The sequence below is a fragment of the Staurois parvus genome, unplaced genomic scaffold (genome assembly GCF_062004578.1).
Source record: "Staurois parvus isolate SC_StPar_1 unplaced genomic scaffold, SC_StPar_1.0 ptg000434l, whole genome shotgun sequence".
Taxonomy (NCBI): domain Eukaryota; kingdom Metazoa; phylum Chordata; class Amphibia; order Anura; family Ranidae; genus Staurois; species Staurois parvus.
The window spans coordinates 2,181,513-2,196,166 of record NW_028318230.1 but is presented as its reverse complement, the minus strand read 5'-3'; the positions used below and the strand labels follow the sequence as shown (position 1 = coordinate 2,196,166).

Genomic DNA, 14,654 nt, shown 5'->3' with positions numbered 1-14,654 from the left:
ATGAAACCAAGATTGAGTTGTTTGGGAGGAACACACAACACTATGTGTGGAGAAAAAAAGGCACAGCACACCAACATCAAAACCTCATCCCCACTGTAAAACATGGCGGAGGGAGCATCATGGTTTGGGGCTGCTTTGCTGCCTCAGGGCCTGGATGGATTGTTGTCATTGATGGGAAAATGAATTCCAGAGTTTATCAAGACATTTTGCAGGAAATTGTACGACCATCTGTCTGCCAACTGAAGCTCTGCAGAGGATGGGTGATGCAACAGGACAATGACCCAAAGCATACAAGTAATTCAACAAAACAATGGCTGCAACAGCACAGAATACGCCTTCTGGAGTGGCCCAGTCAGAGTCCTGACCTCAACCCGATTGAAATGCTGTGGCATGACCTTAAGAGAGCGATTCACACCAGACATCACAAGAATATTGCTACACTGAAACAGTTTTGTGAAGAGGAGTGGTCCAAAATGACTCCAGATCGTTGTGCAGGTCTGATCTGCAACTACAGAAAACGTTTGGTTGCGGTTATTGCTGCCAAAGGAGGGTCAACCAGTTATTAACTCCAAAGGTTCACATACTTTTTCCTCCCTGCACTGTGAATGTTTACATGTTATGTGCAATTAAACCATGGCAACATCTTATGTTTGTGTAGTATTATGTTCAGCAGACTGTGTTCTTCTATTGTTGTGACTTAGATGACGTTCAGAGCACATTTTATGCCCAATTCATGCAAAACTCCACTTAATCCCAAGGGGTTCACATACTTTTTCTTGCAACTGTATATTTACAAAAGCATAAAATTGAAAAAAAAAACACTTTCATTTGTAAATAACTTCACAATACTTTGTACCAGAATCAATATTTTAGTGTCATTTAAACAGGACAAATTGCAGAAAAAATTCCCCCTTTTTGTGCAGTGACACAATTTATGTTTAACCAGTTGCCACCCGGCCAATAGCCAGATGGTGGCCGGGCGAGCAGCTCGTCTCTCCGGGTGGACGTCACATGGTGTCCTTTCAGGCATGTGCAGTGCGCTTGCCCTCAGGGCTTCTCTGCAGCGCGATCTGTCACCAGCCATGTACCTCGGACACAGCCAATGACAGATCTGTGTACCGACCCCGTTTCCAGTACCATGTTACCTGCTGTGACCAATCACAGCAGGTCACATGACAGTTGTATACAATGGATGGCTTCCTTTCATGCCATCCATTCTATACAAGTGTGTCTAGCTGTGAATGGTCACAGCAAACACATGCAGAAGTGGGGCCAATCACAGCTAAGCTGTGTCATGTGATTAGCCGTGGCCAAATCACAGCTAAGCACAAAAAAACCCCTGAATGAATCAATATCATTCAGGTAAATGCTTGCTTATAGCAAAGTAATTTTTTGCTATAAGCAAATTGTGTAACAAAAAAAAAAAAAATACTGATCACTTCCCCAAAGTAGTACATTGTTACTTTGGTAACATTATACTACTTTGGTCGTAGTGAAATATGAAAAACAAATCTTAAAATAAGAGAAAAAATGTAATAAAAAATGAAAACTAATAAAAAAATTTAAATTTTTTAAAAAAATTATTAATTTTTTGTACTGTCACCAGTCAATGTCCCTGATCACCACAATGCCAGTTATATGATGACGCTGTACTGCACTGGTGACAGTATGCAAAAAAAAAATAGTGAAAATAATTTGTTTGTGTACAGTATTGCCTGACCGTGCAATTGCTAGTTAAAGTAGCACAGTGCTGAATAGCAAAAAAATGCCCCCTAAAAATGCCCTGGTCATAAAGGAGGTAAAATCTGCTGCAGCTCAAGTGATTAAAGAGAGGCAACATTAGCTGGAGAGAGGCTGTCCACCTGAATAGATGAAGAGACACTTGGATGAGGAATCTGCACTGAATGTATCTCTTTGGCTTGTTACACAAAAAAGCATGGTGATTTATCTATGAACTGTACACAAAAGAAGGATTGACTAATATATATGTTTTGGACTTTCTTTGAAAGCAGATACTGGTAGTTTATTTAGGGAATTCACATGCTGATTGTGTGATGTTTATACAGTTATTGTAGTGCTGTACTGAGTGGTGTATTTTTCACTTCTTCTTTTTACTATAATTTTGGTTTGACATTAATACAGCAACCACACAGAGAGAAGGTTTTTTTTTGGTAAGTGATGTGTTTGCTTCAGAGCATGGAGTTGGAGTGTTTTTACAATAAGATGAAGTGTAGTATCTGTGTGTAGTATAGTGTTCAGTAGGGGTGCTTCACTGTCATTGTGGCCTTTTCGCTGGAATGGCCGACTGTAAAATATCCTTGCTGGCATGATGGGTGTTCTGAGGGCCCTCTTCATGGGAAAGAAATCAAATTAAATGCCCACTTGGTAAGGAAGGAGTATGTTCCTGATATGGAGGGTTCAGTGCTTCCTGATTTAAGTGGTGCTAGTCTAGCCAGGAGTCAGGAAGGCGCAGAGCCTTCGGTGTTAAGTGTCCCCTGGGACTGGCGACCTGGGGGTCCTTCTATTATCACTATAGGATTCGGTCCCCACTGTAAGAACGAGCACTAGGCCACAACACCACTTGTTTTTTTTTCAGCACATTTTAGGCCTTTTGGTTGAAATGGGGCAATTTTTGCTACCAGGCTGCAAGGCCTAGTCATTATACATACACTGGCACCTTTTTTATCTTTTACTTGCTCTCCTCATGGACTTATTTGTCTGTTTATTTCACTCACGGATGATAGGTGTGGGTCTTTGTGCCTTCTCTGAAGTCTAAAGAGAGGATGTGAGGCCCTTTGGTTCCTTCCTTTTCTGCCTTAGTGATCTTTCTTCGAGAGAGCCCCTTACCTAGTACCCGGTGGTCAGTTTTGGCTAACCAAAAGGAGAAGGGTCCGTTGGGCCTTTTGGCTAGGTGGATCTAAGTGTGTCTTGCCCTCATCAGGAGTCTTGTGCCCCGGGTCATGGAAGGGTCCTTCATCTTTTGGAGGAGACTATATGACACACCCTAGTGCACTTTTTGTGTGCATTCAAATACACATTTTTGGCTTGTTTTGGTCTTTTGTTTTTGCACACTGCACCATGGGGAAAAAATTTTTCCTGTTATACTGTGTTCTTCCTGTCATACTGTTTTCCGGGGCTGCAGGAAGGAGGAGATACATTCTGTATCAATCATGAATCAATCAGCTGCTTTGTAATAAATCTTATCTGTGCTGCTAAGCCACATTTCTTCTCCATCGCAGAAGAACGAAGGAAAGGGGAGGAAGTGGTTGTCAGTTGTAACACATAGTACTTTATTAGCATGCACTTAACTCTGCAGTGATTGTATGAGTAGAGTAGTGCATTGTGGGTGGGAATCAGGGTATTGTGTTGTGGGAAGAATAGGGAAGATTTGTACTATGGTTAGCAAGTCCTGAGAAAACAGCTCCTCTTCCCACAGCACGCTGTAGGAGAAGAGGAATGATGGAGGCAGCAGGTGCAGCTGCCTAATGTTTAAACACACTAATCTAGTCTAGACTAATGTCATCTAGTGAGTAGATTTAGCTGTAATGAAAATACTTGTTCTTTAGCATATTGTACATACATATGTTTCTGTACCTTGAAAGAAACACAGTTTCCATCAAATGCATACAGTATTTCCTGACTTATGTCTTGCATGCCACTTGTGGATCTGACCATACTGTTTATCAAATCCATTGTTTGCTGAGGTGGAATATGTATAAGAGATATAATGTTCATTTCACTAATATTACAATCTGTATTGCCATAACAACCCTAATGTTTAACAATGAGGGCCAATGAAAGTTAGAAATGATGACATGGCTGAAAAGACTTCACTTTGTGTGTAGCCCAACTTTTTTACTAAATATTTTTTTTGTTTACAAACGATTTTATTTTTCAAGGAATAGACTGCAGAACAACAATACTGTTACAAACAATACGTACAGTAATAACAAAGCACATTTGAATTGTAAAATTCAGAAAGGCACAATCTTGTAAGAAAGATAAGAAGAGAGAAAAAGAAAAAGAGAATAGATTGTCAGTACATGAGAAAGATAAATGAGAATGTAGGTTGAATGATATATCTGTCAACAGTACACGCCAATCACCCTTCAAATGAAATGCCTTTAGTCATGTAATAAATGTCTATGAACCCTCCATGATTCCCATTTTCTATCAAATAAGTGCATCTTATCCAGTAGAGTATAATGAACCCACTCCATGAGCATCACAGCATCAACGCTATGTAAAACGGAGACCAAGGGTACAGTGATAGATTTCCAATGTAGGGCAATAGCCCACAAAGTGGAAATACAAATAGTATGTATCAATCTCATGACATTATCAGAAATCCCCGGGATACGAGCACCCAATAGACAGGACTGTATAGTCAGATGTACCGGGACACCCGCCAGTGAAGTAGCTACCTCAGATATCCTGCGCCACACCAAGGATAAAGTTGGGCAAGCCCAAAACGTATGAACCAAAGTACCGGTGAGGCCACAACCCCGGAAACATAAGGGTGATGTTTGTGGGTACAATAAATGTAGTCTTGATGGGGTATAATACCATCTAGTTAATACCTTGAGGGCAGTCTCATGGACAGAAAGGGATCTAGAACTCTTACATATGTTATCCACCATGGAATCCCAATCCTCATCTGAAAAGGTGATACCACTATCCACCTCCCATTTTTGTCTATATAAGGGGGGTGTGGGAGAGAAACTGACCAAGAATTGGTGATACAAATCAGAGATAAGACCTTTACCCCTAGGAGAGTCACGGCTCAAAGTATTACTACATTTTAAAATAACTAGGTTATGTTAGAAATCTTTATGTATAAAATAGGCATGAATGAGATTTATAATAAAAGTCAAAAGATTTTTTTATAGAATTATCATTATGGGCACCGGTCTCTCAGATATTCAGGATCAACCATGCAAAAGTATATATTCAGATGACAAAACAAATGTGAAAAATATGTGCACAATCCCTAACATGGGTCATCGGAGAGGTGTGTAGTTTGGATGCAAATTGCTGACTACGCAAGCATTTGCTAGACTTGTTGCCATGCATATTTGTCTATATCTATGCACAGATTCTGTTTTGATACATGACAAGGCTGACAAAGAAGTTGTGACTCCAAGTTCATAAACAACCTTATGTTGCCAAGGATTTAACTTTGGCATACGGATAAGTAGCGTGGGAAAGGCAATTATGGCAGTCTTCCTGATTTTAGTCATGATATTCTCATGAAATTTTTAATATCTATGCCTTCCACCCACATCTTGGTTACTAATGTCAGTGTGTGTGTGTATATATATATATATATATATATATAAGTGAGAGAGAAGAGAGATAAAGAGAGAAAAACTAATGCTTTGTTATTATTGGGGGAATGTTTGCGATCAAGATTGGCAAGAGGCTTGAGGAGCAATGTGAAGGTGTACAGATCTTGCTCTCAGCTGGATGTATCCACTGAGAGGAATTATTTAAGATTTATAACTCCAGTGGGATTTTAAGTGTTTTCCAATTATCCTAGGTCATGCCTGTAAGTCAACTAATACAGTGTTTGTGTGTGTGTGGGTGTGTGTTGGGGGGGGGGGGGGTGTTATTAAAACTGGTGCACACAACTTGCTCAATTAAGCTTTGACAATAATATCTAGACACTGATTGGTTACTATGCATAGCTGCACCAGATTCTTAGTGCACCAATTTTAGTAAATCTCCCCCAGTATGTCCACTTGTGGTGCTGCTGAATGAAGCTTCAAACATTACGGCCCACTGTATTCCATGGAGAGCAGTAAAAAAGGGGGACATTTATATTACAAGTGTTCATGTTGCACGTAATACCTTTATTGCAGGAAGCTGTCATATGTGTTGCCTATGAGATGATTAACTTAAGTTTAATGATTTATAATTGTGTGGGGTTTTATTTAATGTGCCTTTACACCATTCCTGTCACTGTTGTAACACTTATATGTTTGCTGATGGTATATCTGTTGCTACTCATTGGTAGTGCAATGATACTTTCTTTATGGGATAGTTAAACACCTGTTTAAAATGTTGATAGTAGATTGGCAACAGTGTCTTGTAGCACAGATTTCTTAGCATCCAAGAGTACATGCCCAATGTGTTAGCAGCCTCTGCAGCATTTTACATAGTTTGAATGTTGGGCTCTCTGGGTGGCTGTAGGCCAGAACTGAAATTGACAATTGATCCAGCTGCAGAATAGAGAGGGGAGTGTCTACACTCCTAGCAATCCATCAGGTAGAGTGTACAAGGTGTTAAGAAAAATCAAATGAGTACCATCCTCATTGCTCATTACTAATGAAGTAAGGTAGACAAAGTGGTAGAAGGAACAGGTTTTATACAAAGGAGCTGCTGTTACAGCAGAAGAAACCAGGAATATTCTTGCTTGAAGGGTACTTTCAAAATTGATGATAAAATCCTGAACTGGTAGCAAGAGTCATAGCTAAGGGTCAATCATAACTGTCAAAAAGAAAAGAAAGTTCCCAGCTCAGCTTGCCAGCCAGCTTACTAACAACCAAAGTGACCTGTCTAATAGTATACTTTAAAAACAGGGGTTTAGTTAGCACACATTTGCAAATACATACATAAGCCACAGAGCCGCGTCACTGCACCCCGATAATCTCTGGTCCTAAGAGAGCCTCCATAGTAGAGACACATGCATTTAATGGATAGACCAAGGGCAGGTGAACCTGAGGGAGCCCACCCCTCCTTAAAGGTACAGGAGCGCACTGGACACCCAGCATGTAGCACAATAGCAGCCAGGGTATCCAGTGCACCGACTCACCAACAATTCAACAGACCACTGCCCCATAACTGGCTTTTACAGCAAGGAACATATAGATGGGCAACGCATGTCAAAAAGAAAAGAAAGTTCCCAGCTCAACTTGCCAGCCAGCTTACTAACAACCGAATTGACCTGTCTAACAGTATACGTTGAAAACAGGGGTTTAGTTAGCACACATTTGCAATTACATACGTAAGCCACAGAGCCTCGTCATGGCACCCCGATAATCTGTGTTCCTAACTCTACAAATGTTTTTGACATGCGTTGCCCGCCCATGTGTTCCTTGCTGTAAAAGCCAGTTATAGACCGGGGCAGTGACCATTTTTTGTACTCAGTCATAACTGTACCTAGTAAGAAAGCATTGGTTCCAGCAGTTGATCACAGTTAATGAAAGTGGATCAAATGACCAAGAATCCAAATTAGATACATAACAGGTGCCATTGTTCTGCCATTTCTTGAGGGGAGACCAGGAAGAGCCAGCAAAACCAAGTTTTGGATAAGTGAAAGCAAATATATGATTTCATTATAAAGGAGATTAGTACTATGTTGAAACCAAGTACCTTTTTAATGTGGACTATTGTTTTATTATATCTTTAAAATAGTTCTAATTTACATGTACACGAACATTTCAGGCACAACATCTGCACACAATTTTAAAAAACTTGCTTTTAATATTATAACTGATTTCAAATCCCTGCATGTTGCACTCTTTGAAAAATGTACCAATTGTCCACAGCCATTTACATAGTTACCTTGATGTATTTGATGGCATAAGTATTAAGCAGGTGTGAAGTGAATAATAGAAACAGCAATTAACATAACGTTTAAAAAAATATGAGTTTGTTTTAAACAAAATAGCATAATAATATGCTGTATGTAATAATGTTAATTTTTCATTTGCTTCTTCTCCTTAGTGTCCCCATGATTATATACCAGTCTGTGGATCCAATGGTGTCACTTTCCGAAACGAATGCTACCTAAGAGGAGCAGCCTGTAAGCAGCAAAGTGAAATACTTGTTGTGGCTGAAGGCTCATGTGTGGCAGGTATGTGTCATTTATGCAGTGTAATAGCAACAAATATAATTGTATAATCCAAAATGACTTGGGTTTGCTTTACTGTAAACATTTTTTTCTAATTTGAAAAGATACAAATATCAATTACTTTTTGCCATTATGGAATAAAAGCAAGCAAGAACTGGCCTTATTATTATTATTATTATTACATCGAGTTTATATAGCGCCAAAGGGTTTGCTCAGCGCTGTACAATAGGGGGGACAATACATGGCACAGTACAACAAAGACAGACAGCGTACGAGGGGTAAGAGGGCCCTACTCTTTCAAGCTTACAATCTAGGAGGGAGGGGGTAGTGGAACAATAGGAAGTGGCTGAGGGGAATGAAGTGGCTGAGGGGGATGAAGTGGTGGGAGGAATGAGGGAGAAAGGCCGTTAGGTGAGGGTGGGGTAGGCTTCCCTGAAAAGATGGGTTTTGAGGGAGCACCTCAATGTGGGGAGGGAAGGCGACAGTCGGATGGATTGGGGCAGTGAGTTCCAGAGGATAGGGGAGGACATGGAGAAGTCCTGCAGTCGTGCATGGGAGGAGGAGACCAGGGAGCAGGATAGAAGGAGGTCCTGTGAGGAGCGAAGGGTACGGGTAGGGTGGTACTTGGGGATCAGGTTGGTGAGGTAGTCAGGGGCAGTGCCATGAACGGCTTTGTAGGTCAGGATTAGAAGTTTAAATTTGATGCGATGGACAATCGGGAGCCAGTGGAGGGAGAGGCAGAGGGGGGTGGCAGAGGTGGAGCGGGTGGTGAGGTGGATGAGTCTGACCGCTGAGTTCAGGATGGTCTGGAGCGGGGAGAGCCTGCACTTGGGTAGGCCAGTGAGAAGAGAGTTGCAGTAGTCAAGGCGTGAGATGATGAGGGAGTGTACAAGAAGTTTGGTGGTGTCAGGGGTGAGGAAGGCACGTATCTTGGCAATATTGCGGAGATGGAGCCTGCAGGTGTTTGCAAGTGATTTGACATGAGGGAGGAAGGAGAGGTTCGAGTCAAGAATGACGCCAAGGACTTTGGCTTGTGGGGCGGGAGTGATAGTGGTGTTGGTGATGGTGATGGATAGGCTGGGGGGGGGGTGTGGGCAGGAGGAAAGACGAGGAGTTTGGTTTTGGAGAGGTTAAGCTTGAGGAAATGGAGCGACATCCAGTCTGAGATGTCGTTTAGGAGGTGAGTGATGCGGGCGGAGATAGTGGGGGTGAGGAGAGGGGTGGAGAGGTAAATTTGGGTGTCGTCAGCATAGAGGTGATAATTGAAGCCATGGGAGTGTATGAGTGTGCCCAGGGAGGAGGTGTAGATGGAGAAGAGAAGGGGTCCAAGGACAGAGCCTTGAGGGACCCCAACAGAGAGGGGGAGGGAGGGGGAGGTGGCGCCATTGTAGGTGACGCTGAAGGAGCGTCGGGATAGGTAGGATGAGAACCAGGAGAGAGCGGTATCTCTGATGCCAAGGGAGAGTAGTTTATTAAGGAGGAGGGGGTGGTCGACTGTGTCGAAGGCCGCAGAGAGGTCCAGGAGAAGGAGGACAGAGTAGTCGCCCTTGGCTTTGGCGTTTAGTAGGTCGTTAGTGATTTTGAGGAGGGCAGTTTCGGTGGAGTGTAGGGGACGGAAGCCGGACTGTAGTGGGTCAAGGAGGTTATTGTCAATAAGGTGGGCGCTTAGGCGATCATAGACTATGCGCTCAAGGAGTTTGGAGGTGAGTGGCAGCAGGGAAATGGGTCTGAGGTTGTTGGGGTCCGCGGGATCCAGGGAGGGCTTTTTGAGGATGGGGGTGATATGTGGGCCTTAAATCTATTCTAAATGTTATACCTCTAATATAGTGACTGTATAATAGATTTAAGGGGCCCAGGTTTCAAATAATATTCTATGCTGATAATTGTTTGAAGCTGATATATTCAATAATAGTATTCATATATTAATCATTTTTCTATGTCGTGCTTTTTTCAAATGTTTTTTTCTCCACCTTTACAATCAAAGCCTCTACAAATAACCATCAATTGGTTGAAACATGCAAGAGGGGGTTTTCCCATGGGTAGGAGACTAAAATGATGACATTTTTTACTAAGAGGAGTTCACTATATGCTGTAGTCCTCAATGTGTTTCATGTGTCAGTATTCACCCCAGACAGCATTTGCAAACATGGTGGCCAGTCAGCTGGGATAATAGATTGGGGCACTCAAGTGGTATCAATTTTATTTATTTTTTGGCCTGCAAACGGTTACTCATTCCTCCACTTGTCACTTTCAACTGCGGTTCTACCTAGCCACTGCTTCTCCCATCAACCACTCCTCTCATTCCTGCTAGGCACTCCCCCACCCCCCAGCACTTTACCCTTTGTCATACTCTTCCCCTCCCAGACTTCTGCTTCTCCACCCAGTCAGAGAGCTCTTTTATTTCCCATTATTCTCCAGCCCTACCAATCAGTTTGTTCCTGGCCACCTCTCTCCCTTTCAGACCACTCCTCTCCTTCTTCCATCACACAGCAGAAGGCCCCCGGGTTTTCTGGTATGAATGGGTGGATTTATCTTCAGACCCATTCATAATGTAAGAATGGGTATGAAGGTAAACAAAACCATTTATATGAATGTTATCGGGGGAAATGAAGACAATATTGAATCACAAATGTATTCACTTTTCAGCAGAGTAATATGAATGGATTTGTTTACAAACATAAAATCCTTTCATATATGTTAAAACAGGAAATTATATAAATAAAAACACAATTTATAAGATACAACAATAAAAATACAAATACTATAATAATGTCTCCTTTCCAGTTTTTATTGCATGTTTTTGGTGTATTTTATTATCCGGTGCATTTTACACAAAAGGAAAATCCAAATAGCAGCTATAAATTTAAGGACACATAAACCATGTGCATAGTGTTAACAATGCAGAAGTTTCTCTTTTCGCCCTCTGTTTCTATTTTATTTTACTAATTCATTTACTAAATTTAATATTGACAAAATGCACTAGGCACCAAGACTAAATAAATATATAAAAAATCCCCCTGCGCTCCACAGAACCTAGTGATTAAAAAGTAAGCTGCTATCACCTAATCTTTATACCTCCAGATATGTGTCAACAAATAATATAAATGATGAAGCGCTCAACTTATATCCTTCAAATATAATCAAGTCAACAAATATATATAGTGCAAAATCCCCCACGTAAATTATACACCCCCTAGTGGTAAATAGTGATATTCAACAAAATGACACTTAGACTGTGCAAAGTGACAAATATTTAAACAAAATATAATGCAAGATCAAAAAAAAATGATTATTAGTGATGCCACACTGTGTAAAATAAAAAAAGTGTTCAATATGCTGTGATAATGATTTCACTCCATGCTGCCATTGTGCTCTTCGTGACTCTTGAAGTGACTCCCCTTGTAAATAGCCAAAGTGCCCCCTCACCTTCAATATTCGACCCTTGCGGGTCACAAGGCTTTGTATATATAATATATATCTCTGCCAGGATATTGATACTCCACTGCCTCCACCGACTTACATCAAGATCCTCCTCCAAGCTATGGGTTCCTCTCAAAAACCTTCCCTCACAAACAGGGCGCATATGCAAGAGAAGAGCAGACCTCCATAGTGCAACACTATTTTAATGCACACAAGGTAAAATGCCAAAAACGCACTCACATGTAATCCCACAGAAAGAAGCAGTTCCCATGTGCTATGGGTATACTCAGGTGTACCAAGATGTCGTCCGAACCCGGAACCGGAAGTACGTCACCCCTATGACCGGAAATACGTTGACACATTGCGCCACGATCACGTGGCTTCTTCAGGATCTGAAGAAGCCACGTGATCGTGGCGCAACGCGTCAACGTATTTCCGGTCATAGGGGTGACGTACTTCCGGTTCCGGGTTCGGACGCCATCTTGGTACACCTGAGTATACCCATAGCACATGGGAACTGCTTTTTTCTGTGGGATTACATGTGAGTGCGTTTTTGGCATTTTACTTTGTGTGCATTAAAATAGTGTTGCACTATGGAGGTCTGCTCTTCTCTTGCATATTCGCCCTGTTTGTGAGGGAAGGTTTTTGAGAGGAACCCATAGCTTGGAGGAGGATCATGATGTAAGTCGGTGGAGGCAGTGGAGTATCAATATCCTGGCAGAGATATATATTATATATACAAAGCCTTGTGACCCGCCAGGGTCGAATATTGAAGGTGAGGGGGCACTTTGGCTATTTACAAGGGGAGTCACTTCAAGAGTCACGAAGAGCACAATGGCAGCATGGAGTGAAATCATTATCACAGCATATTGAACACTTTTTTTATTTTACACAGTGTGGCATCACTAATAATCATTTTTTTTGATCTTGCATTATATTTTGTTTAAATATTTGTCACTTTGCACAGTCTAAGTGTCATTTTGTTGAATATCACTATTTACCACTAGGGGGTGTATAATTTACGTGGGGGATTTTGCACTATATATATTTGTTGATTGATTATATTTGAAGGATATAAGTGGAGCGCTTTACCAAGACTAAATATGCAAAAACAACACAAGGAAATAGACCATTTTTTATATCTTTCAGGTTTATTTAAATACTTTACTTTGCACTTTTAAAAGTAAAAAAAAGCAGCTTTGGCTGCGACATTCACCTTATTCATGGTATAGTTTTCCACAGATTTACAGTTTTAAGGTCATCTAACTCCTTAGTCCTGGTTACAACACTGCTTAAACTGCTCTGACTCTGCTGAAGACATTACACCTCTAAAAGAGCAAGCCTCACTACTAAGACAGAGCCAGTGAAAATTGATTGTGTCATTGCTGTGGCAAGTCCCCACATGCTCTGTAGTCATGTGAAAGAAAAAGACCTGTGTCAGTTAAGTGGAAGACTTGCTTACCCGTATCAGTGACAATACTTTAAAATTGAAGGTATTAATTTGAACCTTGCAAAAATGTTCAAAGGATCAGAATAATAGCTTTAGGATATCAATATAGAAGGTTGTGGGAATATCAGAAAAGCTGAAGGCAATTAACATTCCTAGAACAGTTGGTAATATTTGGTTATGTTACTGTCTTGGAGTCCTTTATGGTTTAACAGGCCCACACGCTCAAATCTCTCAAACCATCAACATTTGGCATGCCTTTCATTGCCAGCTTCACAACTACCATGCCTGTGTTGATAACATTATAAAAAGCGACTTAGCTTTGTATCCTTTCCATTAATTCATACAAGCTATATTCCTTAAACCATGCATGTCCTGTCCTGGTTTATATACAGTATACGTGAAAAAATGGTATGCAGGAGAGACTGACTTTTACACTTCTCAGGTAGAAGATCTCTATCAGGCCTGGTTATGGCCTGATCACATAAACCCACTGTCTGAATGTCTGAACTATCTCACTACCCCTGCCCTGCCATTATACATTTCTTTTACAAAGGGTTGTAAGGAAACAAATTAAAATAATACTCTTTTGCTTTTGTTTTGTGCTGAGAATGTTATTGTAAATGTTTGCAGAAGTGGGGATTCTCTCACCTTTCAGCATATCCCATTATTCGTTTAATGTTCATTAGTTACACAGCTACTAAGCCTACTGTACCTATAATAGTACAGAAAGTGTTTTACACCTTTGCAGTCAAATTTGAGAAAGCCCCACTATATGGTTGCTGTGTGTTCCTACTCACAAAGCATACCTATAAATATTTTAAAAATATATTTCTTGCCTAATAGATGTCTCTTTGGAGACAGTGCCATGGCTGACTGAAAGAATTTCTCAAGACCTTTAATGTGATATGTCTGAATAAAAAAACTGGAACTGGCGCTGCATCTAGTTGTCATTAACATACAAAGGAGAAGGCCAACTTTTAAATGTTTAAAATGGTCTGTCTTTTTTAGGACAGATAGGGGTTTATTTACTAAAGCTGGAGAGTCCAAAATCAGACTCCCTTCTGCATAGAAACCAATCAGTTTCTAACCTCAGCTTGTTCAATGAAGCTTTGGCAATGAAACCTGGAAGCTGATTGGTTTCTATGCAGAAGGGAGTCTGATTTTGGACTCTCCAGCTTTAGTAAATAAACCCCATAGTGTTCAAATCTAGTTTACAATTGATGAGATGATATCTGTCAGCACACTACAAACAGGGTTAATTATACCAAGCACAGCTCCCCAGCCCCTCCATAAGCAAAGTGAACTAAGTGCATTTTCCTTGCTGGTGTTTGCAGAATAGAACATTTAAAATAGCTAAGCTGCATTGATTTAATCTTTTTTTTCAGTTATTCTATGTGAATGGGTACATGCAGTAAATATAAAGTAGGTGTTATCCCAATTCTTCCATGTACTGTATTTACTGTTTAATTTAGGAATGAAAGTTCAATCCACTCTGCTTTACTGAGGTGTATGTAAACAGGGTTTTTATCACAAACCCATATGTGTAGGTGATATCAGCACTTTACGGTACATAATGCTAAAATCCAAAATAGACAAATACACATCCTCTGAACTTCCAGGTAAAGAAACACGCACTTATAATGTCACTTGTGAAGAAATCTTGGGGCTACATGTCCCATGATGCTCTGCACTGGCATGCATGCATTCTCTTACATTCTAAAACATTTTATACTTCCAGAGGCAGCCCATATAACACACAAGAGATGCATCTGTTCCTACCACCAAAGGAAATGATTGACAGCGATTTCTGTTGATCACTTTCATTAGAGGAGGAGCAGTGAAATGTCTTCTGTGTGTTCTCTCTAACTGCTTCCACACATCAGTGCAGGCAAGTGTCATCATGTTGCGCTGTAGTTGGATCCCAGGTGA

General features: G+C 40.8%; 1 protein-coding gene across 2 annotated transcripts in view; it reads left to right on the top strand.

Moving 5' to 3' along the window:
• The window catches only part of TMEFF2 (transmembrane protein with EGF like and two follistatin like domains 2), a 924,328-nt gene that overhangs the window by 161,565 nt on the left and 748,109 nt on the right, over window positions 1-14,654 (top strand). For both annotated transcript variants that reach the window (XM_089687684.1, XM_089687685.1), the window contains exon 3: window positions 7,729-7,858. In XM_089687684.1, coding sequence (XP_089543810.1) covers window positions 7,729-7,858 — 130 coding nt within the window. The remainder of the gene's footprint in view (window positions 1-7,728; window positions 7,859-14,654) is intronic.